The sequence below is a fragment of the Aquila chrysaetos genome, chromosome 10 (genome assembly GCF_900496995.4).
Source record: "Aquila chrysaetos chrysaetos chromosome 10, bAquChr1.4, whole genome shotgun sequence".
Classification (NCBI taxonomy): Eukaryota; Metazoa; Chordata; class Aves; order Accipitriformes; family Accipitridae; genus Aquila; species Aquila chrysaetos.
In genome coordinates, this window is record NC_044013.1 from 39149497 (window position 1) to 39174120 (window position 24624).

At 40.8% G+C, this 24624-nt stretch overlaps 2 protein-coding genes and 2 long non-coding RNA genes across 8 annotated transcripts; 2 read left to right on the top strand and 2 right to left on the bottom strand.

Annotated features, from left to right (window-relative positions):
• The first annotated feature begins 268 nt into the window (after positions 1-268).
• Positions 269-10680, top strand: SHPK (sedoheptulokinase). Of its 2 annotated transcripts, XM_041126590.1 has the most exons (8): positions 269-586; positions 1841-1982; positions 4779-4962; positions 6163-6315; positions 7432-7607; positions 7727-7927; positions 8783-9072; positions 10473-10680. In XM_041126590.1, the coding sequence occupies exons 1-8, from the start codon at positions 410-412 to the stop codon at positions 10668-10670; spliced, it is 1521 nt and encodes a 506-aa protein (XP_040982524.1). In that variant the 5' UTR covers positions 269-409; the 3' UTR covers positions 10671-10680. The 2 variants fall into 2 exon arrangements, with proteins under 2 accessions (XP_040982524.1, XP_029883293.1); XM_030027433.2 differs by lacking the exon at positions 10473-10680 and having other exon boundaries at positions 8783-9192.
• LOC115346885 lies at positions 9300-12089 on the bottom strand. The gene is made up of 3 exons (XR_003925293.2): positions 11969-12089; positions 10732-10943; positions 9300-9679 (listed from the first exon to the last, which is right to left on the bottom strand). It is a non-coding gene; the product is annotated as an uncharacterized LOC115346885 (long non-coding RNA).
• Positions 12086-23751, top strand: LOC115346865 (transient receptor potential cation channel subfamily V member 1-like). 4 transcript variants are annotated; one of them, XM_030027421.1, is made up of 17 exons: positions 12161-12274; positions 12959-13182; positions 14342-14657; positions 15184-15350; positions 15655-15807; positions 16203-16349; positions 16820-17118; positions 17748-17924; positions 18155-18319; positions 18601-18696; positions 19297-19367; positions 20059-20224; positions 20958-21024; positions 21449-21765; positions 22354-22481; positions 22733-22848; positions 23410-23751. In XM_030027421.1, exons 3-17 carry the CDS (start codon positions 14356-14358, stop codon positions 23574-23576), a joined length of 2538 nt encoding a protein of 845 aa, XP_029883281.1. In that variant the 5' UTR covers positions 12161-12274; positions 12959-13182; positions 14342-14355; the 3' UTR covers positions 23577-23751. The 4 variants fall into 4 exon arrangements, with proteins under 4 accessions (XP_029883280.1, XP_029883282.1, XP_029883283.1 ...); XM_030027420.1 differs by lacking the exon at positions 12959-13182 and having other exon boundaries at positions 12086-12274; XM_030027422.2 differs by lacking the exon at positions 12959-13182 and having other exon boundaries at positions 12086-12274; positions 16203-16343.
• On the bottom strand, positions 14715-16825 carry LOC115346887. Its single transcript, XR_003925295.1, has 2 exons — positions 16729-16825; positions 14715-15402 (listed from the first exon to the last, which is right to left on the bottom strand). It is a non-coding gene; the product is annotated as an uncharacterized LOC115346887 (long non-coding RNA).
• Positions 23752-24624: the final 873 nt, after the last annotated feature.

Below are 24624 nucleotides of genomic sequence, written 5' to 3' on the forward strand. Positions count from 1 at the left end.
GGAGGGAGAGCTGGGAGCAGAGGGAGGGCTCGTCGCTTTGGTTGTTTTTTTTTTTTTTTCGAAATTTCTTGTGAAGCTGCGCAGGTCACCGCTGAGGGCTGGGGAAGGGACGGTTTGTCACGCTCAAGATGGAGGGATAGTGCTCAGGTACTGTTGAGGGGAGACATCTTCAGCCAGAGGGCAAAGTCCAGGCCGCTCTACCAGCCCAGTTTGCCCAGTCTCTGCGCGCTGCTGGGGTCGGAGCCCGCACTGCTTGTGCCCTCGGCACCCTTGGCTTTTGGGGCAGGTGCCGCCTCAGGGACAGCAAGGAGCAGTGTGGGGCTCAGCATGGTGGGTGTCGGTCTGGCCCCCATGTAGAGAGACCCGTGTGTGGTGGGGAAGGTGAAAGCAATCCTCTCTACCCGTGGCCATGGCAGGCAGCGAGGCAGCAGGCGGGCCTGCTCCTGCCTGCGTCCTGGGCATAGACCTGGGCACGACATCAGTTAAGGCAGCCCTGTTGATGGGGGCAGAGCAAGGGCAGGTGGTGGCAGAGAGCTGCTCCAGGGAGACGCAGGCGCATACCAGTAGCCTGGAAGCTGGACCACAGGTAAGGGGTGGCAGATAGCGCTGCTGGCGATTTCAGGATACTGGCCTTGCCTTGTTGTGGCCGTGTTGTGTTGCTACGTTATGCAGACCTCAGTGGCTTTCCTGGCCTAGAATGGTGGAGATGGTTGTTGCATGCGTCTGGAGGTCTGAAAGTAGAATTAAAGTGTTCTCTGCTTACTGTTCAAGAAAGTCAAGTAAAGCTGCTTGTTTTAAGAAAGACCAGGTTTTGAAAAGTTGCGTAAGACAATCTAAAACTGTTCTCCCATGAACCAACACGTTGTCTTTGATGTTTCCAGTCAGGAAACAGCAGCCACTTGCCAACTGGAAGAGTATTTTGTACTTTAATGTGAGATGGAATCATAACTGGAAATTCCCCATGGAAATAACCAGGAACATGTAGTCCTGTTAAAGATCTTTACATTCATTGTGTTGGTCAGTCTAAGAAAGGATGAATCAGAATCATAAAAAATACGTATCAACGTTCCTCTGGCCGTGTATTGTAATGAGTCCAGGGGCTAATTTCTGAGCAAAGATACCAAACAGGCCAGCCTTCCTCCCTACAGTCATGTTTATGCAGCCAGAAGTATGTATGCACAGGTTAGTTCATATCTATATGTAGACTATATTTGAATACTTTTGCTTATAATCTTCATGCTGGTCTGTCACAAAGTAATCTGAATCTTTGAAAGTGTGAAAGCTGGAATACAGCTTCTCTTGTGGCATGGTTTGGTCAGTTTCCAGAGTAGATCAGTTTGCTGGGCAGTTCTAGGAATAGAGTATCCAGAATCGAAGTATCAGCATCAAAATCACCAGTGAGTAGATACGGAGGAGCTTTAGGACGATGTAAGGGAGACTGCATGCCAGTCAGAACACACAGATAATCCTCTTTGTGAGGAAAAAGGTGACCAATATATGAGGTGAACTAATGAAAGCATGTAGTGAGTGTTAATGGATTTTAAAGGATATAGTTGAGTATGGTAACTTAGGAAATTAAGAATTATTTGGCCTTCAGTTTAAGAAGCTGTTATCTAATTCTCAACTTGATAGTATTGGTTTTTAGTTTTTGTGGCTTTGTGGGTTTTTTGGTTTTTTTTTTTTTTTTTTTTTTTCAATTTAGTAGTGAATGTTTTTCTAATACATGCTAATAAGCTAAATGAATTCTATTCTTCCCTTCTGACTAGAGTAGCCTTGTTTAATAAATACACTGAGTGAATCCTAATGGTTTCATGCTCAGAATAATGCTTTATGATTGCAGGGAATGGAGCAGAATGTCCGGAGAATAGTAAGAGCATTGAATGAATGCCTTGCTGCTCTACCTCAGCAGCAGCTTCAAAGAGTCAGTCATATTGGCATTTCAGGACAAATGCATGGGATTGTGTTTTGGAAAAGAGATAAAGGTAATGTTAATTCTTTGGCATCCCTGTTCAGAGTATTATGATGCAGAAAATGAAATTTTAACACTGAGATGATTTGTAGGAAACTGCTGCATGTTGACTTTGGTCTTCCATAAAACAGAATTAACAGAAGATCTTCTGTGGGAATCTTGCTTTAATTACTGGAATTTCAGCTACTGACTATAGTTAACGATGTTGTTTACACAGATTAGTTAAAGGATTTAGTGTTATGAGATCCCTGCAGAGTCAGCACAATTATTAATACAAAGGAGGAATAACATCTCTGTGGCTTGTTTTTTGTTTGTCCATCATATGCTATCTGCTGCCAGTTGAAACAACTTCTGCATCATGTGAATGACTTGGGGGCAGGGGGAATGTTGTTCACCTCATAAAACACTTAACTAGCTGTTGCCCAGTATCTCAATACCTTCTAGTGATTCTACAGTAGCAGTATTAGCAGTTCTGTGTATGCCTTGAAAAATAAGCTATGCTTGATCTTTATGTTAGAATGTGCATAGCAGTAGCTATCCAACGGTGAATATCACTATGCTATTTTGAAGTGCTGTTTGAAAGTACAGGAGAAAAATTAAAGTTCAGTAAACAATGTTTTCAGTCCTCCTCTCCCCCCCACCCCCCTTCAAAATAATAATCTCAAGGCATTTTTTTCCTAGCAAGTCATAGACTGTCATGTTGCAATCATCTTGCTTCTTATGCTTCTGTTAGTAGGAGCTGAAAAAGGATTATGGTCATGATTCTGAATACTCAGCTGCTTGTAGAATGAAGGGCCAAGACCTCAGAAACAAAATCAGCCACAGTGAGATAGTCACATGAGGCTTGATTGTGCAAATACTCAAATAATCTTTGTGACAGCGAGGATGTTTGAAAAATTCAGGCCTTGGATTGCCAACCCTGTGAGGTAGGGATGGATTATCTTCTTGGCTAACATCCTATAAACCTACTGACGTCTAAGACTTTCAGAATGTGGTTCCATGTCTTCTTTCTCTTTACCTTATGATGCGCACATCTGAACAATTATATAAGTCTTATAATAATAGGAGTTACGCAGATTAAGCAAAGATTTATTGTAAACCACAGAATAGATTTCCCAAAAGTGCTGGTCACTGCCTGTCAAAAGTTGTCAGGGTCTTAATTGCTTTAAGAGACACTATGCTATTCATTGCTGGCTGTAATTTTACGTTAAATACAAAAATTATTATAAAGAAAGAAATCCAAAGGCTGATGGACTGAAGGAGCTGTTGCTTGCTTTCCAGCTGTCCCAAGGGCTGCATAACAAAGCTTCCTGGGTTCATGGTAGACATAGATTCTTATGCCATATCGGTTAATATTTTATTTGCTAAAGCCACATGCCACTTTTGTTTCATTTCTATCAAGTGAAAGAGGGTGTTTGCTCTCACTTGTTTTGAGTAGACTAAGTGAATCCATGCCCTTTGGGACGCAAATTACATTTTTAATAGCATCCTTTAGGGTTAGATTTATGGTTAATAATATTTCTTAGAATCCATTTAAAACTAGGAAAGCAAACCAATTGGAAATCCAGTTCAAACAGACTTGATAGAACAGGGAATTAAGGGAACCAGGAAAAAGTACATGTTTGCTTTGCATGTTTCACATAGTACTTCCCAGCTTTCATGGCTGCTTTTTACTGTATGAGTGTAACTTCAAATCCCTGTATTCAGCCCAAGACAGACTCTTCTAGCCATATTTGTGCTAGTCAGTTAAGCAGCCGGGTCTCTTTTCTGACCTGCAGGACAAGGGGCACACCACAGCTTGAAACTCTGCTCCCATGGCCAGCCAAAAACCAAAAGGTGCTGCAGTTACGGAGCCAGCTGGAGACAGCGTGTATCCCCACACTGTGGCCAGACATCACCTGGAAGAGCAGTAGTTGTCAGAGGCCAAAGCTGTGCTGTGGAGTGTGCTAGCAAACATCACATGACAGTGCTTGAGCTCAGCCTCTGCGCAGTCTCCTGCTCTGCCAGGACCCTATACTGCCTTTGCAGGACTGCTTGTGGTGAGCATGTCAGGGCAGGAAGTAGTGCCCTGGACCGAAGCAATAGCAGACATTGCTGAGAAAGCTCTGAGAAGTGCTATAATTTAGCTGAGGCCTTCACATGAAAGAATGTGAAGGTTTCATCAACGGTGTAGTGTTTTCTGTTCAAAAGGAGCATGCTGGACTGGTAAAACTGAATTAAACCCTATTCTACCTTTGGTGAAGCTTTGTTGCATAGCACAGGGGAGGGATACTCTTTAGTACTTTGCAGTCCATTGCTTAATACATATAGATCCAGGTTTCTTGTTGCTTTGGCTCAAAAGGTGATGAAACTATGTGCTATCCGTCATAGGCAGTTCGTTACTAATACAGCCTCTAGGTCATGACACGGCAGATCCCAGATAAGGTTTATATGTGAGAGCTGTCATATCAGCTCATTACCTCCCATAGCAGAACCATGATTTTTTTTTTTTTTGTGGGTCATCTGTTATTTGAGTTGTATCATTAATATCTCAAGGTGCAAGCTGCTTGTTCCTCTAGACACTAGGAGTGCTTATAGAGAAGGGAAGGCCTTGCATACCATTCTCTGTTTTAGCAAAGGATGACTGGCATTATGACGTTATCTAGGGCTGAAAACTATGACTAATTAATTTGATTACAGTCACTACTGGCTCTCTTTCTGCTTTTTTCCAATATATTTGACAAATTATCAAGGGTGTCCAGAAATGAAGAATGCCAGGCAGACTGCACTGCAGGGAGTCACTGGACTTCTCAGATACTGTGTGTTTCAGGTTGCAAGTGGACAGAGTGTGGTACAGGCCCTACCTTTGAGCCGGAGGAGGTCAGTCATCTGATTACTTGGCAAGACGGCCGCTGCAGTCCCACCTTCCTCTCTTCTCTTCCTCTGCCACAGTCACATATCAGCTTGGCTACAGGATTTGGGTGTGCCACAGTCTACTGGTATTTAAAGAAGAGGTACATCAAGCTGTTTCACTGGCAGTTTCTCATCTTGAATTTATGTGACAACTAGTATTCCTGTAGCATGTTAATGCCACTACAAAGGAGCTGTGTTTCTCTGTAATCATAATATTGATTAAGTAGTGAAAGAATATTTAAAATGTCAGTATTCAATATAAACTATACGCAGCTGAGCACACAAGAGTCTCTGACCTCATAAAAATAGTACAGATCTCTTTAAGAAAGAGAAAAGCTTTTGGCCATATAGTAACAGAAGCCTTGAAGTATCATAGAACAATTCTAGTCCGTCCTACCGCTCAGAGGAGCTCTGCTAATGCAGTTTGAACACTATAATTTTGCCTTGTGCAGATTGTGAAAAGTACAAACACGCCTAAAACAGTAACAGAGTTGCTTTGTCTGGTTACTGCCAGATGCTAAAACAAACAGTCCCTAAATTAATTTCAGTTCCTTCCTTCCTTAGACACTGAGATCCTTATGAGGTGTTAGGAATGGTCTGCTTTGTTGTGGCATGTTTGCAGAGGATATAATTTTTCGCTTAGGGCTTGGCATCAGCAAGATTTGCTCTTCAGTTTCGTCTGCAGTATGCTATGTTTCTTAAAGAGCCAGTGTCTTTCTCTGCAATGAGTTCGGGTTCCATAAATGGGGAAGAACTTACTAGATCTTGGTTTCTTCCAGTGTGTGTCCAGAAAATAGATGGAGCATGGCATGATCTTGCTTTAGAGCTGTGTAAATAAGTCCAGCTGCTTTGTTTTGTTCCTGTTTTGTTTCACCATTTGGTACATTTCTATTCATATCATTTGTGGATCTTAGAGCAACTGCAGGAATATACCTGTTTTTGTGAAATGCTCCAGGATCAACAAAGTGACATTTTTTTCTGCAAACAATTACTACCTTCCTGGTAACTTTTGCAGTGGCGTGCTTTTGAACCTAGACAACTCATTCCTTAAAGCTGCTGTCTCTCCATCTTCCATCAGGAGATAAGTATTGCTGCTGTGGTAACAGCTTGGAAAACAAATTCCATTTAAAAAAAAAACAAAACAAAACAACAAAATGCAGGTTGATCACTGAAGGTGGCTGTTTCATTTTTAGATAGGACCACACATGTCTGAAATTCCCTGTAGCAATGGAAGTAATCTTGCTCCCACTGCCTTAAAGCACCCCTCATTGTTTTTGTTTTTAAAATGTTTTGTTTAAAAGTCCAGGTTTTCTGAAGTCTTATGATGCAGCTGGCACTATCCATGACTATGTGGTTGCCATGTTGTGTGGCCTGAAGAAGCCACTGATGTCCATCCAGAATGCTGCCAGCTGGGGATATTTTAATTCCAGAAGCAAAAGCTGGAATACTGACATGTAAGTGCTAAGGTCATTCAGTGGGTTTTGTGCATTGCTTGTGTCAGGCAATGTGAACACCTCTTTGGGCCCTAAGTATGAATGCGCTACAGATAAAAAGTGATTGAAAGTTACTCCTAATCAATTGTGGTATGGCCTGTACTGAAGAACTATTGAGAGTTTGCTCTGGTTTGTAAGGTATATATGTTTAAATTATATAAAATCTGGCACGGTGTTTTTAGAAATACCCAAGACAGCAGTGCTGAGAGACTCATTAGTGAGGCCTTGTATACCAAACTGTTCTCTCTCTTTCTGTGGTGGTATGGATGGACAAGTGCAGACTGCAGCCAAGGTGTTACCTCTGTGATGTTAAAAGACAGTTATTACTCCCTAGTTCTTTCAGCTGAGCTCCTTCATAACTACTAAGACTTACTTGTGATAATACCTAAGAGTTGTTAGGCTACAGGAAGTCTTACAGGGAATCAGTTTGGGGTTTTATTTACTTATTTATTTTAATGATTTGCTCTTTCAGGGCTGAGTGCTAAGGCCTTATATATTTCAGGGCTTAGGTTAGGCCAGGACTCCAAGGTGAAAAGATCGGCTCATGAAGGTATGAAAGAGTGACAGAAACTTGCATTTGGGCTACTGAACTTCTGCTAATCTGATGTTGTTGCTGTAGCAATATAATGTATCTTGCAGCTGATTGTGTAAGGAGTTTGTTGGACTTAACTCTTTGTGATTTGGTTTTGAACCACTAACTGCATGACAGCTTAAAGTTCTTTGGCACCTAAAAGTTACTTCTTTTTGCTGTTTTTGTGATTGTTCCTTTGCCCTGGAACTGCTTGTCCATATGACATCAGTAGGTTAAACTTGCTGAACATGTACTGCTGTATAATCTCAGGTAATCAGATTGCATATAAAGGAAAGCTATTCATCTAGACTATCCTAGTTTATCCAGCCCATTGAACTGGAATGCTGCCCCTGTCCAAGACAACGTTTTCTAAATAGGTGAAAGCATCCATAAATCCAGCAGCCACAAATGTATGGCCAGGTTCATCTGTGACTTCAAAGAGGTCTTTGTAGTCGTGCCGCACATGCCCATACTGCTTTCCTGCAATAATATTGTTCTGATTGCAGATTGAAAAAATCCGGCTTTCCTGTTCACTTGCTTCCAGAGGTGGGAGACCCTGGCAGTATTGCAGGCAGGACAATCTGTGCATGGCATGGAATACCCAAAGGAGCAAAAGTAGGAATTGCTCTAGGAGATTTCCAGTGCTCTGTTTATTCCTGTCTGACTGAGAGGACTGATGCAGGTATGATAATTTTGGTATCTTACTTGGTTTTCTCATTGTCCTTCAGGGTATCCTAGTAAAACACTGATTTTTTTTTTTTTTTTTAATAATTTTTTTGACTTTTTTCTTTTGTGTTCTAGTTCTTAATATCAGTACCTCTGCTCAGCTGACTGTCTCAATGCCCTCGGGTTTCCAGCCTCCAGAGACACCAGATCCTTCCTCAGCTGTTACTTATTTTCCCTACTTCAATGATGACTACCTGGCAGTGGCAGCATCACTTAACGGAGGCAATGTGCTAGCAACATTTGTGGACATGGTGGCACGGTGGACAGAAGAGCTAGGTAAGCTATTTCAAGGGTAGTTTAAGCTTAAAATTGAGGTTGAGCAGCAAGGTAAAAGGAAGCTAAGGCAAAGGAACAAGCCTAGAGGTGTTTTGTCATGCCATACAGGGAACAAGGATGTAACTCTTGGGTCATGCTTGCTAGATCTCTGGAATTTCCTGCTGCAGCTTATGAACACGCTGGGACAGTCATGCTTGGACTCCACGTTAACATTGCCTCTAGGTTTTGGGTTTTCTTTTGTTTCAAGAATGCAAGAGAATTATTTTTTGCAAGTTTTTCAAAAGCAAAGGTCAGCAGATTTGAGAACAGCCTCTAATTTTGTATGACTGCAGTCTAAAAGAGTCCCTTGATTAGATCAGTTGCTTTTTCCTGCGTATTTTGCAGCACTCTAATGGATTTTAAGACTCAAACTCACGTAATATCTTCCAAGTGCTTTAAACATGGTCTTCACAGGTTTTTTCTAATAATCTCTTGGGTTTTGCAATACAGAAATAAGCTCTGAAATTGTTCTTTCAGTGAACACTTGAAGTGAACTTTGTATTCATGTGCAATCCAGCCACTGAAGCTGAAGTCTGCCATTAGTGCCTTTAAAGATGTTATTTCATGTAAGTTAGCTCAGTGTAGGCAAACAGCTGTATTACCAGGAAAGGCAGTTTCTGTAATCAGAAAAAGATTTCTAGTATCACAGATTCTAGATACAATTGGTGGGAGAACTGTGGTTCATAATCCTGGAAAAACAGTTACCTTTGGGACACGGAAAAAGATACCCAATACTTTGCTGAACAGGTGGATCAACGTCCGTTTTAAGGCTCTACATGTAAGAGAGATTAGTAACATGGTATTTCCCATCTGCAGGACTTCAGGTTCAGGAGCCTGCCATCTATACAAAGATAATCGAAGCAGCCTTGGCCCAAAATGACAGCAAACTCTCAGTCCACCCAACCATCTTTGGAGAGAGACACATTCCTGAGCAGTTGGCATCAGTGACCAATATTGCTGTCTCTGACCTCTCCCTGGGTCATGTAACCAGAGCTCTGTGTCGTGGCATCGTTGAAAACCTCTGTTCCATGTTACCTGTGCAGCACCTGATGGAGATGGGAGTGAGGAGGATTCTGGGGAGTGGGAGTGCCCTTGCCAGGAATGAGGTACTGAGGCAGGAAGTGGAAAGGATTTTTCCATGCCCTGTCATTTACGGGAAGGATGTCGATGCTGCTGTGGGGGCTGCCATGGTGATGTTCCACAGAAAATAAAGTTATTGTCTTGAATGGCCTGAGATGCAGCTTTTTTTTTTTTTTTTCCCCCTGGCTTTACAGTGTTATCTTTCACTTCCTTCACTTTTTCTGGAGTTGTATTCAACATGCAATCTTACTCATTACAGTGGAAAAAAACCAACTTGTGTTTAATGTCCACTTCTGGGTGTTCACATTTCATTGCTTTGTCATTCCCATTTGTGAAATAAGAATTATCACATTACATTTGACTGAGTGGCTAGGAAAGATCCATTAACTTTCTGCATAAAGTGGTATTTCATGCAAGGCTCCTTTTTCTGGTAGGAAATAGGTTTAGAAGGACTAGGAGAGATGAGTAGCTGTCTGGAACTTAGTCTGATGTTTTCATTAGAGACTTCTTGTCCTTAAGCTGTCTCACAATATACATACATATAGGTAGCAGACCAGGATGTCAGCCTTGTTTGGGGAGTTCGTTGGCTCTTGCACAGAGTGAATGCCAGTCTTTACATGTTGCATGTTGTCTCTGTAAAAGACGGAATACAACCTTGATTTGAACCTCGACAAAACAATCAAAATAAAGCATGGGGGATTATTTCTGTGGCTACCCAGGTCAGGTGCAGTGGACTAAGGTCAAAGGCATGGCTAGGCCAGTACCATGACTGGAGATGCCTGGCATGCAGGGCTTATATCCGAGTGGAAAATACATTTATAGGGTGGGAGGTAACTATTTTCCTTACTTGCCATACATAATTATTTTACATTTGTTTTTTGGGTGGTAGAGTGGATCAGGGCCTCTCTGAAATGGTCAGAATTTGTCATAAACTGGAGGACCTGGCAAACTCAAGAGTTATAAAAGCCCAATTCATGTTATCTAGATACAACTTCATTACTTAGAAGCATCTATTTTGACTGAAATGTGGACGTGTATTCCTATCTTGCACATTAGCAGCATCAGGTCTGACTTGTTTTTGTAGTGAGAGTGCTGCTCTGAGATCTTAATTACAGACATGGATTAATTTCCATCTCCCTCCACCCTCCCTCCATGCATCTATTCCATGTTGTGTTTAGGGAACTACTGGCATGTATAGGAATTACAGAGAAAGTGTAGACTAGATTAAAGATTTTGTGAAAAGTCTGAATTTGTTTTATCTTGTTTTCCCTTTTATGTTGTTATAAAATATTTTTGTACCAACAGATCTGCTTTCATTTTATTGAATAACTGGAAAGAGCTGATAATAGTATTCCAGCATGCTGTTAACCATGAAATCAAGTGGTATTTGTTGCCAGAAGCTGGTAAAATTGTGGTCTGATTTTAGATTCTATTAGCAAAGGCTAGACTATCTCTGACCTGCAGGCCAGCTTTGGATATGTCTGTAAGAACTCTAGCACATCTGCTGATGTTTTTCCATTTGCAGTGGTGGAGAGGGCTCTTAGTTGGTAAAATTACTCTCAAGCACAGAAGTTGTAGAAAGCCTGTGCAGCATGTTGTATGCAGGCTCAAGAAAAAGGAATAAATTCCTTCTTGTTTATTATTGGCCTATTTTGATAAGCATTCACATCTCCGTATGAGCTTACACCTTTAAACCAGGTCCCTGCCGAGATGGAATATGGTATGTCCAACAACTGTTGCAAAAAGCAATGGAGTGCTGCTGGTAAGAAGGAAATAACATCTTCACAAGAAATGCAGGTCAAAGAGGCTGAGGAAGGAGGCATCACAACTCAGAAAATGGCAGAAAGCTCCCGAAGTGTGTACATCAGAGCACAGTAAGACTGAAAGGAGCTGATGCCTGGAATGGGAGAAGAGAGAGAAGGAGCATTTAGCAAAAGGGACCAGCAAGAAGCTAGAGACTGACTGAATAAGGGAGACCCTCCACTTATCCATATAGTTTTCTTACTGAGTCTCTGCTTTGGAAATGGTGAAGAATTAATCATAATATTGAATGAGATGCTCTGCTCAGCAAAGCTCCAGGAGCGCCAGCTAAGGACCTGGCTTATTGGTAATCTATACTTATGCATTAAAAAGAGGCATTTTATTTCTTTTGAGTACAATGCCGTAGGGTGTTTTAAGTAGTATAATTAGTTTGCTATTAAATAGGCAAATATATTATTCTTTTATACATATATAGATAGATAGATGGCAAGACTAGAAAGATAGTTACCTTTTGCAAAACATAAACCAGCTAATTTCATTGAATAATTTCATAATTTAACTCAAAACCTCAGGAGCTAGAGGCTTGGAGGTTGATTCTAGCCTAACAGCTACAGCCTATCAGCTCAGCCTGCTGGAAAAGGTGTTTCTTTAGATTAGTTTCTGGCAGAAAGATCTTATGTAAATTACATATTTAACAATATGTGACACAGTTCTTAATTTCTGAGGGTGTTGTGTCCATCCTGGATTAGAGAAGAATTTTTTTTTTCCTAATGCCATTAATATTTAAAAGCTGACTGTTAAATATATATATTATTTAAATAAAACACAGTAGGAACATGGAACGATAGAATGGCCTTAGGACCTTCTGTCATTGGTTCTCCCTCAACTCTCTTCGGAATCAGCTTATCTTAAAATTATTTGGTGGGGCTTTACAGCAGCCACCTAAGAAAGATGTCCAGAAAGATGACTGATGTCAGAGAAGAGCTGTGGCATGTTTTACATAGTTTTGTAAATTGAAATGAAGCTGTGACCCACAGAAACAATTGTCTGGTGGTTTGGCTTTTTTTGCAAGCTTGAGTGTATTTACAAAGAGGAAATCTGGAGAAGAGTATTCCATTACTAAATGCAATTAAAGGGGAGGAAAAAACAACAGCAACTTACTGCAATTCTTGTAAAGAGCTTTGCTAAACTCCTGGGAATAGAAGCCCATGATGCTTCTGGTTCCAGAATTGTTCTTGATGATCTTATTACTGTATTCTCTGTTCTTCTAGTGAGCTTCCCTTGATTCTAAAAATCATCAGACACATAGGACACTTTTGCAGACAAATGAAGTGGAGAAGCAAACTCTGAGGGCTTTTCAGTCCAGGCACCTTGGAGGAGGAATACCCAGCACCAAATTCCTATAGATCAGAGGGTGTTTACTGAGACTGGACTATTTTGCTGAAGATAGGATTTTTTGCAATATTTGTAAGTTCTGCATGTGTATTTGAATAGCATGGTTGTTAGTTACTTGTAAACTCTCTTTTTATTATAAGTTGTGATGTGTTTAGACATTCTGTCAAAAATATTTCCTTACCTCATTTATTGTACCAAACTTCAATGTACGTAGGATTCAAAGAGTTCAAGTAGGTTATGCACTTTTTAGGATAGATAATATTTTAAAGTTTTTTTTAAAGAATCCTTCCACATAATTTTGAAGGTTATTTCCCGTGCAAATTCATACTCATGAGGAAATGCGGCTTCGTCTTCATTATCAAAGATATTACCAACAAGGTTTAGAAACAAAAGCACATATGATGACTAAACTAGCTTTGAGCAAATTGCCAGGGAGACAGGATTGAGTCTATTTTGCGGATTGTAATATTGCACCTATTCTGTGGAAAATAAGTGATTCCATTTTCCATAGCCATCTCTCTGATGTTTTTGGCTCAATCCACGTTAATTTAAATAGGACAAAAAATTGAAATTATACATGGCTGTATTCCTAGTGTGTTTTTCTCGATTTTTTTATAAAAACTATTTTTATAACTTTTTCACTGAAGTAAAATTGTTCCTCTGTATTTTTAGTATCATATTCCAAATGGAAATACTTTTCTATATGTAATTTCTTATTTATAGAACAATTAAGTTAATAAGATGTTATTCTTTCAGAGTGATTCTAAGGACACAAAGAACTTGAAAGGTGAGCTCAGACGACATAACAAGTTAAACTGCAGTCATTCGTATTTCGTCTGTACTACGCTGTTTTGCTTCCGATAACCCTAAATGTGCAAGTTTGCAAATTGATGTGTTATTTACATATATATTGTACAAAATTATAGAAAATGCAAATGCCTGACAAAAGTTTCGTTCCTATCCTACTTGCACAGGAAAATGTAAGTGACCCTTAATGTAAATATTAACTAGTCCCATAGAACTGAAAATCTAGCTTTAATGTACAATGTAGGTTTGCAGACAATCCCTCAGAATATTTTTGTGAAGAGAAACAACCTTGAAGCATGTTTATGACATTGTTTTCACACTGAATATACAGAGAAGATTACTGACCACTGTAATTTGGTTTATAATTGAAGGCTTTTTAAAGATTTTGTAACATTCTTGTGCTCAAAGCTGTAAGGTTTCCAAGCAATCTAGGATTTCAGAGTATGTTTCTAAGGCTGATCAGGTGTCTCTGAAAGCCAGCTATACAGCAGTTCAAATATGATGCATTCCTGTCTCCACTGCTGGAGTTTCAGAATATTTTGCATTCAGTGGCATGAAGACCAACGTTTGTCTGATTAAAACAGTTTGATAAGAAAGCAAAGAAAAAAAAAAAGCCTGCTCTACTTTCAGTATAGTGTATTTGTTAACTTGCATCAAATTCATTGTGGTTGTAAATGAGACAAAATCAAGACATGTGGTATTACAGTCACCTCTTATCTGTGGTAATCTTTCCCTTTCTGTTTCCGTATCTCACGTTTGAGGTGACACTCATCTTTCAAGAATCACATGCCCCAGTTTTCATCTAGCACTGCTGTAACTCTGGTAGAGCCATTAAGTGATAATTTTCCTATATGCAGGAAGCCCTCTGCGCTCAGGATCACTGAGATATGGTTATGGCACAAGCAGGCTTTTTTCACATGCCTGATATAATTCTGAGACTATATTGTGGCATACAGTGGCAAAACAGTTAGAAAGGAGAGAAGAAAAGCAGAGATTGTTCAGGCTTTAACAATGATGGGAGAAGGATGAGGCGCTAGTTTTAAGCAGTAGTCAGCTCAGCAGTGAGGTGACTGGCAAGCTCTGGGACACTCTGGCTTGCTTTCTCCACTCTGAAATGGGTAAGGGCAGTGGGGACAGTAGCAAACAGCGTGGAGGTAATGACCTACTAAACTGTTCCAACGCTGGGCATAGTGAATATGTGTCCATCTGTCTCACTTCTGGAATGAGAACAACCAATCCCCTCCCTGCTGTTTCTGGAGAGTAGTCCTAGGCAAAAGGGGACTCATGGCCCCGTAAAGTGCTGACTTGAGGTGTTTGTGTCATTCTTCACAGACTGCCTGCTAACCATGTCTTCCATTCTTGGGAAGATGAAGAAATTTGGCAGTTCTGACATGGAGGAATCTGAAGTGACAGATGAACACACGGATGGGGAGGATTCCATGCTGGAAACCCCTGACAGCCTCCAGGGTACACTCAGCACCAAGGTGCAGCCACACAAAAGCAACATCTTTGCAAGACGTGGGCGGTTTGTGATGGGGGATAGTGACAAGGACATGGCTCCCATGGACTCCTTTTACCAGATGGATCACCTGATGGCTCCTTCTGTCATCAAATTTCATGCCAATTTGGAGAGGGGGAAACTTCACAAGTAAGTTTGCCTTGTAAGATTTGGTTGTAATGAACACTTTGACAGCTGCAGACCATGTTTCTTAGAGCAGCATTTATTCTCTCTGCAAAACCGTGCCCATTTTTTCAGTTTCACTATTTTCTATGCCAAAATAAGGAGCGTTGCATCTGTGACAATAGCTGTTGTCTCTTGGCATCTCTGAAAATTCAGTCCATGGATATTTTGCCCAAAATTAGCAGTAGGCCTTAATTCACTTGCTTGAGACTGTTCAGTGAGTGGACATCACTCAGAATGAGAACATGGGATTGCCTGGCTCCCACGCCTGCAGTTACACTGCCATACTTCAACAACTTCTCAGGAACAGATACATAGTTTTATCAGGACAGTTGCTTGCAGACTTTGTTGATCTTGTAGACTTTGCAGATCCATCTATACTATTCTGTAGCACTTACTACTTCACACAAGCAAATGAAAAATAGTATTCTGGTAGTTTATAAAAAGTCTACTAAATATCTGTCTTTGAGTAACTGAAATTTACCCTTGTTAGGCTCCTGTCTACAGATTCCATCACAGGCTGCTCAGAAAAAGCCTTCAAATTTTATGACCGCAGAAGGATCTTTGATGCTGTAGCCCAAGGCAACACAAAGGACCTGGATGATCTGCTGCTCTACCTTAATAGAACCTTGAAGCATCTCACAGATGATGAGTTCAAAGGTACCCTTTAGTGTCACATACCGTAAGTTGCCCTCTTCTTCCAGTAGTGCTCCTGAGATGAAAACAAAAAACTGTAATTGTGTTAAGTGTCTGCAGAAGGTCCTCTAATAGCCAGTACTTCCCTATTGATTGAGCAACCCATTGATTGTAAGGTACAGGAGAATTCAGAAAAGTTGAAATTTTCTTTGAAACCCTGAATGAGTTTTCTTGTCTTTTGAAAGGAACCTCATTAATTCCTGCATGCCTGGGAGTGGATGGTAGGTTTGTAATCACTTCTATACAGCTGCTATTTTTTGTGTTACAGAGCCAGAAACTGGGAAAACCTGCTTACTGAAAGCCATGCTGAATCTACATGATGGGAAAAATGATACCATTCCCTTACTGCTGGATATTGCAAGGAAAACTGGAACTCTGAAAGAGTTTGTTAATGCAGAGTATACTGACAACTACTACAAGGGTAAGAGAAACGGTTGCTACAGTGAATACTCTTGGTGCTAAGACTGAAGATAGGTTTAGGCAGGGCTCTCAAACAGTCTTCTGCATGAGGCCTTGTGCCTGAGGATGCAGCACCCCAAAGTTCCAGTGTGTGATTAACAATCAGTGCATTTGTGCTAGAGCAGTGTTTTGTTAGATGCAATATTCTGCCATTTTTGATATACAGTGATTTAAGAGCAAGTTCAGGGGACTTGCATTTGCTGTCTGTGCCATCTTTTTTTGTTCAATTCTAGAGCTTTTCAGTCTGCAAAGCTCTCGGTTCCACCATCTTACACGGAGCTGAATGAATTGCAGTGCCTGAAAGCTCTCAGTCTGTACTAAGTGTTGAAGATTTCTGTCTGTTGAGTGTCTCTGTAGGCCAAACTGCACTTCACATCGCCATTGAGAGAAGGAACATGTACCTGGTGAAGCTCTTGGTCCAGAACGGAGCAGATGTTCATGCAAGAGCCTGTGGGGAGTTCTTCAGGAAAATCAAAGGGAAACCTGGCTTTTATTTTGGTAGGGGTGAGCACAGTATGGGCTTTATTGACTGAATTATCCTAGCATTATCCCAAGTGCAAGCTGTTAAATAATCCTGTTTATGTGGGACTGGAGGCTCAGAACTACCAGATGGGCTGTTCCACCACTCTAGTCCAAATACTTACTCCCAAAGGCTGAGATTATAAAGAAACACAGTCGGTAGCTGGTTGTGTTCAGCGTGAGCTTGGTGTCTGCATCCCTTTGTTTTCCAGGCACTGTATCCTTTGAAAGGTTGTAACCTTCTGCTAGCTGTCCTTTCAGTGCTTCTTTAAGCACCATGTTTCTGTGATGCATTTAAACCAAAGAAAATGTGATTCTAACAGCTATGACAAGAATTGGTGCTATATCAGACAAAGAAATTTACCTCTTCTCCTCATGGTGAAAGATGAAAACAACGTGATCTTTCTGTTTATGCACATGTAGTAATGGGCTTTCTTCCCATTGCTTGTCCATAGGGGAGCTGCCTTTGTCCCTGGCTGCCTGCACCAACCAGCTCTGCATTGTGAAATTCCTCCTTGAGAACCCCTACCAGGCAGCCGACATTGCTGCTGAGGACTCCATGGGCAATATGGTCCTGCATACACTGGTGGAGATTGCAGATAATACTAAGGATAATACCAAGTTTGTTACCAAGATGTACAATAACATATTGATCCTTGGTGCCAAAATTAATCCAATCCTGAAGCTAGAAGAACTCACCAACAAGAAAGGGCTGACTCCATTAACCTTGGCAGCCAAAACAGGGAAGATAGGGGTAGGTGAGCAAATGTGTTTAACTGTCCCACTACTGTATCACATTATACAGAGTACATGCAAAACATTCATGCAGGACAGATTGTATCACTGCTTATTGTTGGGCGCTTTTAGTTAAGAGGAACTGATCCTGCAGTTTAACATGCAAAACGGCATAGTCCTTAAAGGCTACAAAGTGTGTGTGTGTGTTTGTCTGTGCCCAGCTGGCATTATTCATATACCACTGGTATGCAAGGCAGCCCAAGTGGAAACAGAAAGTGGGTCTATGCTATCATCTGAACTACTAGAGGCCTTGTACTTTTGACTGGCTGGTATAACTTGCCTTCTGACAGTCCCCATTCAAAATGACTGCATGCTCAGAGATGTGTAACATACATCTCTGTTTTTCTCTTGCAGTTTTGAAACAGATAATGGGCGAGTTGTAAGCAGTATTTGTATTTCTCATTCCCCAGCATCCAGTGAGAAAATTAGTTTTGTTTACTTCAGACTTTGATCTCTGCAGTGGCTCAGTGGGTTGACTTCAGCACAGTTAAACTAGGGAGAAATTAGCCATCCTGTCATGTGGAGATACTGAAGAACTAGAAGTCCATTAGCACTGAAATGTTGGCTGTATTGTTCTTTTGCAATTAGATTTTCGCATACATCCTCAGACGAGAGATCAAAGATCCTGAGTGCAGACACTTGTCTAGGAAGTTCACTGAATGGGCTTATGGACCTGTCCACTCATCTCTTTATGACCTGTCCTGTATAGACACATGCGAGAAAAATTCAGTGCTTGAGATTATTGCCTACAGTAGTGAAACACCAGTGAGTATGCACTTCCTTGGCATTATATTCACAGGCTGGGGGACTGTTCAGGAAGAGCTCCATGTTCCACACAGTGCATCTTTTGCCTCATTTCTGTAAAACAGCAATCTCCCTTCCTGAGTTTAAGGGTACCAGAGGGAACATTTACTGAAGATTAATATAATTTGCTGTTTTCAAAGCCCAGTACATACTGGTCCCATTAAGATTCTCCTCTTTCTTCTTCTGCTCAGAACCGTCATGAGATGCTGCTGGTGGAACCCCTTAACAGGCTGCTGCAAGACAAGTGGGACCGGTTCGTCAAACACTTATTTTACTTCAACTTCTTTGTCTATACCATGCATATCATCATCCTCACTGCAGCTGCTTACTACAGACCTGTAGAGAAAAAGGAAAAGGTACGTTACTCCTGTCATATATCAGGGGACCCACCCAGTGCATGATATCCCAGATCTGCCTCCCATTTGAATGTGTGCTCCTAACATCAGAATTTTCTTCTTTCCTGAAGGTAGGAGGGAGATTTTGACGTTGCTTGCTTCCCGGTCTTGTCCCCTTGCTGCAACACATTCAGAAACTTAACCTGTTCCCCCAGAAATGTGGTTGCTTTCAGCTGCTGGCAAGGCCAGGTCTTTCCTATCTCCAGTTCTGCTGAACTTATCTATCTTCCTGTCTTATACAGCCTCCCTTCACATTTGGTCACAGCACTGGGGAATATTTTCGAGTGACTGGAGAGATCCTGAGTGTTCTGGGAGGTCTCTATTTTTTTTTCAGAGGGGTAAGATATTTGAAACTTTTCCTTTTTGCTGTTTGGGTAGGTGTAGGAGAGACTCAAACATGCCTTTCCTATTCATTAGCATTGGCTGCTAAGATAATCCATGTTTTAGTCAAGAGCTAAAAATCTTTTTCCTTGGCCTGATTAGGAGTTCTGAGGTTACTAATGAGCTAAGATACAGTTTTATCTATTGTATAAAAAGCGATCTTTAGAAGTCAATGAGCACCTGGGCAATTAGCCAAAGCTTCAGAATGGGGTATTGCAAATAGCCAGGCCTCCATTAAAGATTACCTGTCTTAGCTTAAAGTCCCCCTGCTTCCTCTTGGGAGCCAATGGAGAGTGTACAGGGAATCACAGGTCCTCAAACCAGTGACTGAATAGGTTGTTGTCTTCAAAAGAGACACCAGATGTAAGACAAATCAAGTGTTACTGGAAGAGTCCTCCCTAGATCTTATACCACTGTTGGTTTTGAGCTATTCTTGTGAAATGCTTTATAGGTACCAGCTCCCCGGTACAGGTATCAGTGCTTAGTTGATGCATTCACATGGGATACTTAATCCCTCCTTGGATGCAAACCTGGTCTTCATTCCTACTTTTTTTCAGATACAGTATTTCGTGCAGAGGCGCCCATCATTCAAGACGCTGATAGTTGACAGCTACAGTGAGGTTCTTTTGTAAGCTTCAATATCTTTGATTGCATTTCAGCATGGAACAGATGAGTGTGTGAGATCTGTAGCTTTGGCTGAAGCCACTTGTAATACGTAGATGCTTTGCTATAATTTCCTGGGTCCTTACAAAATACTTGCCAGTGGATATCATAGCACTTGAACAAGTGAGTCTGGATCAGTAACCTCCTTTGGAGGTAAAGCAAATGAAGTGTCTAGAAGTTCAGTGACTATGTCATGCAGCAGAGTTAGGAATAGATCTCCAAGTTGGATTTGCAATTGAGTGTATGCGTTGGATGTGCAGAAGTCCTCCCATTCCTGTAGGGAGCTTTGCCTCTCAGTAATTTGGGCCCTTTCTTTTCCCAGCTGGAGTGCAGCTAAACAGGGCAATTTCATGGGTCTGCGTAAAGAGAGGGAGTGCTGAAGAAATGAGTGTTTTCAAGGACTTCTCTTCCCTCCAGTCACAAGGAAGAGCAGGGATGAGACTACAGAAGTTTGTATGTGGGGAAACTGAGGGGTTTGCAAGAGGAACTGTAGGATTTGAGAAGGGAAAGAATGAAGGGAAGAGAGGAAGTGTCTGCCAAGGCTCCTTTGTGTTTTGGAGAATCCCTCATTCTGCTGTATACCTCATGGGGCTCCTCTGTTCCCACCATCTGTGGCCAACTCAGCACTCTGCATTCGGACCATGCTTGTCTTTCAGCTTTGTTCACTCCTTGCTCCTCCTGAGCTCTGTGGTGCTGTACTTCTGTGGCCAGGAACTGTACGTGGCTTCCATGGTCTTCTCATTGGCCCTGGGCTGGGCTAACATGCTGTACTACACCCGTGGCTTCCAGCAGATGGGCATTTACTCTGTCATGATTGCCAAGGTCAGTCCAGTGAGTGGGTGATGAGGCCAGCAGAGTGCTCAGATTAGGACACTGCTGCCAACGACCCCATTTCCAGGAGAGAAGTCGCCATATCTAGCTCCATGATGCCACTGGCGATTCTCATTATCTCTCTACTATACTTAGCTATTATTTTCCAAGTGAAGTGATACAATTTAAGTTATGTAGAAAAACCTCCTGCTTCTCATCCATACATTTTATAGCAGTCTCAATATTACTATTGTAACCTGCCATGCTTCAAAATAACTACAGTTGGATAGGCATGGGTGAAAGTAGACTGAGAACTGTGCAGACTGGTCTGGTGTGAAATGGCTTTCTACTAGCTGGAAATTTCTTTAGGTATAGTTTAAATGTTACCAAACAGAGCAATTAGCTAAGAGGCAGTAGCTGGCTAATAAACCTCTATATACGATGTAGACAGCTAGCCCAAGAGGGGAAGAAATATGCAACTGCCTTAATGTGGTTTATACTCACAAAGATGAAACTATTTGGCATACATATGTCTTGCATATGTGTGTAAACTGTTGCATGAATAACAGAGAAAAATGTTTTCTGTATTAAAGTTTATCTCAACAGGATAAACAACAGTTTAATGCATGAACAGCCAGCTCACAGCAAATGCCTTCTTGAGGTGAAGCAGTATTTTCTACCAGTTTTTGTTGCAGTTTATATTCAAGTTTTAGCAATATAAAAATACTCTGTTTCTGTGTTACAGATGATCCTTAGAGATTTATGTCGCTTCATGTTTGTCTATCTAGTATTCCTCCTGGGATTTTCTACAGGTAATATCATACTTGGAGTTACTTTTGTTATTTTAAAGAATCTCAGAATATTTTTTTTTTTCAAATGGCTTAGACTTTGTTTCCAACTAAAATCTAACAAATTAACCTAATTACAAAAAAAAAAAAATTTCTTTAGAATAACAATTATATATAGTAATTTCATACAGCTTTTCATCCCTGGGTCTCAAACTGCTTTGCAAAGCTGAATGGAAAACAGTCATCCTGTTCTATATAGATAAAACTCAGATAACACCTTCTGAGAGGGTGTCAGTTATGGGGAATATTTTATAGAGCAATTTCACTGAGGACAATGCACCATGAAGATAACATATGTTCCCTTTATGCTCATTTTCATTGCTTGCAATGGAATTATGATCTCAAATTGTATTTTCATCCTGCATATATGATTCCTTTTTTGCAACAGCTGTGGTGACTTTAATTGAAGATGACAATGAGGGGCAAGACACAAATAGCTCTGAATATGCCCGGTGCTGCCATGTGAAGCGAGGCCGCACATCCTACAATAGTCTGTATTATACCTGCTTGGAGCTTTTCAAGTTCACTATTGGGATGGGGGACCTGGAGTTCACAGAGAACTACAGGTTCAAGTCTGTGTTTGTCATCCTTTTGGTTCTCTATGTCATCCTTACATATATCCTCCTGCTCAACATGCTTATTGCACTGATGGGGGAAACTGTGAGCAAAATTGCCCAGGAGAGCAAGAGCATCTGGAAACTCCAGGTACATTGTTTCTGTGAGGCTGCTATCCGAGAAAGAGGGTGTGGGGAATCATAAGAAATTTCAGAGAGACTCTTTAGGAACTGACATGTTTCTAAAATAACAGGTCACTGCTGCTTTCTGATTCCCCTGAACAGTTCTAAAAAAAGTATATTAGTTCCTTTTCCATGCATATTTGATGTTTTGCCTGAGCAGATGTGGCCAGTGTTCCACAGATGTTCAGAATTTAAGAAAAGAAGTACTTTTGTAATTAGACAGAATTATTTGGGCTTTTGATGGTGGAAAATCCTGGTCAGACTATGAAGACAGGGATTATGCAAGGGGAAAAACAATCTTTACCAGAATCTCAAAGGCACATCAGTTTTTGTTTGAAGTAAGGAAGAGAACTTCATAGTTCTAATCACAGGGCAGTAATTCAGCATTTTTAATGACATACTAACAGAGGGTGATGTTTCAGACATGGTTACCATGCCTGCTCTAAGATGGTGACAATGATAAAAGCTCAAGGTTTTTAAAATAAAGGCAGAATTCAGGATTTGTATGACTTTGAAACAGCAGCCTCTCAGTCATCTGCTTTCTTTTACCTGGTAGAGAGCCATCACAATCTTGGATATTGAAAACAGCTACTTGAACTGTGTGAGGCGCTCATTCCGGTCTGGGAAGCAAGTCTTGGTGGGGGTCACACCTGACGGTCAAGATGATTACAGATGGTGCTTTAGGTAACCTGTTTGTATGTCAAATGAACAATCTTTTGTAGACAAACAACATTAAGATATCTGGTAATGGGAAGCAGAACTTTCCCCCTGAAGCACTCTGAAAAGTAGTGCACTAACACTGTCTACAGCAGTCAGCTTAATCTGTTTTCTGGGTCAGATGTGAGGCTTGAGAGGTGGCAGTTTGTGACGTAAACTCATCTGGAGTTGTCTGGTGATCCTTAGACTAGATACTGGTTTTGTTGTTCTCTCCCCAGGGTTGATGAAGTGAACTGGTCCACATGGAATACTAATCTGGGCATAATCAATGAAGACCCTGGGTACTCTGGGGACCTCAAACGAAATCCCAGTTACTCTATTAAGCCTGGCAGAGGTGAGGGTTTCAGGGACCTAAATCCTAGTATGGGCTACGCACTGCTGATAGAAGCAGCATCAGTTAATTGTTAGAGGGCAGTCAGGTTTATGCATTTAATGATAATGGCAGTAGCTAAGTTAATGGCATTTTCAGTCAGCACAAAATGTAAAGGATTAAGTGGGCTCATTATTCATATAGTAGTTTTACTCTCTGGAATAGAAGCCCCATAGATTCATCATTCTGACCGTAGATTTTACAAGGCAGATAATATGTGTTAAATCCTGAGGAGATGGAACAGTGTACGATGGCAGCCAGATAGCCAAGAAGCTACTTTGGAGGCCCCAAACCCTATAGTTTGGGAGCTCAGCATCCAGCACAGAAGTATTTAACTGTATGATCCATCTATGCTGTACTTGCCAGCTGAAATATGGAAAAGTCATGGAACAGTATGGGGAAGAAAACCACAAAGCCCTTTCTTCCTGCTTCTTTCTTCTTTCATCAGCTTCCTATTTAAACCACTTGTATATTTTCTTCTGTTTCTGTGGAGGGGAAAAAATTAACCATTCCTTTCCTTTTTAGTATCAGGGAAAAACTGGAAAACGTTGGTTCCGCTTTTAAGAGATGGAAGCAGGAGAGAAGAGACTCAAAAACTACCAGAAGAAGTCAAATTAAAACCTATTTTGGAACCTTATTATGAGCCAGAAGATTCTGATACATTGAAGGAGTCACTTCCAAAGTCAGTCTAATCTTATTTTATTTTTAAGAAGTTAATTCTCGTTGCCTATGTTGGTCCTCACAAGCAGGGCAATTAGAGCACTTCATTCATAAGAGCAGGGATTTTTGGAAGAAGGTCAGAGGACTTAGGAAATTGCCGTGTGCAAGGATTCATTAAGTATGCTAAATAAACTACTTGTTGTTTAAGCTGATGTCTTCATGGTTATTTTTAATATAAACCAGCAAGAAACTCTATACTACTTGGTTTATATTTACTTGGCTAGATATTTGCATCCAGGCTGTCTCATGAAGTGTTAGGAACAATTCCCATAGTTGGGGGAGGGGGTTGGTTTTGTTTTGGTTTTTTTTAATAAATAAATACATTGAGAATTTCCCACACTTCAGAGCTTTCTGTAAGGTAGCTAGCCCTTTTCTAGTGCACATTTTTTTTTCAGTCTTCATCCATTTCTTTTACTCTTTGAAAGTACTCTCATGCATTTCCAAGATCTGAGCTGACATTTGCATTGTTAGGTAACAGGAGCTTCACTAAGTTTTGCAGGTTGGTGCAAGTGACCAGTGATGGTGGATATTCTGTTGATAATACGAAAATAACAAAAGCGCTTATAGAAAAATTGTTACCACTCAACACCCTGAACATAGTGGATTTCATACCTCCTGTCTGCTTTTAGATTCTCTTTCTTTTAAAAAGTATTTTTGTGAGCAGCTACAGGCCCTGATTTTGTGGCTTCGCAACCTCAACAACTAACCAACCAAACTATCATAAAACTGGTGAAGGACTCATAAAAGAGCAGTAAAAATCACCCAGAGCCCAGAGATATATTCCTGTGAGGAAAGTTTCTTGGAAAGCAGATAAATAAATGGGGAAACAGTGAAAGAATACAAAATAATGAATGATCTAGAGATGTTATTCTTTTCTCATACCTCAAGAACAAATACAGTCTGTGAAATTTTAAAGGTTGAATAGTCAAAATCAATGAAATAAATGTTTCTCTTACACTGTCTGAGTAAACTCCAGAATTCACAGTTATTGTTACTGAGGCTAAAGGCTTAACAAGATCC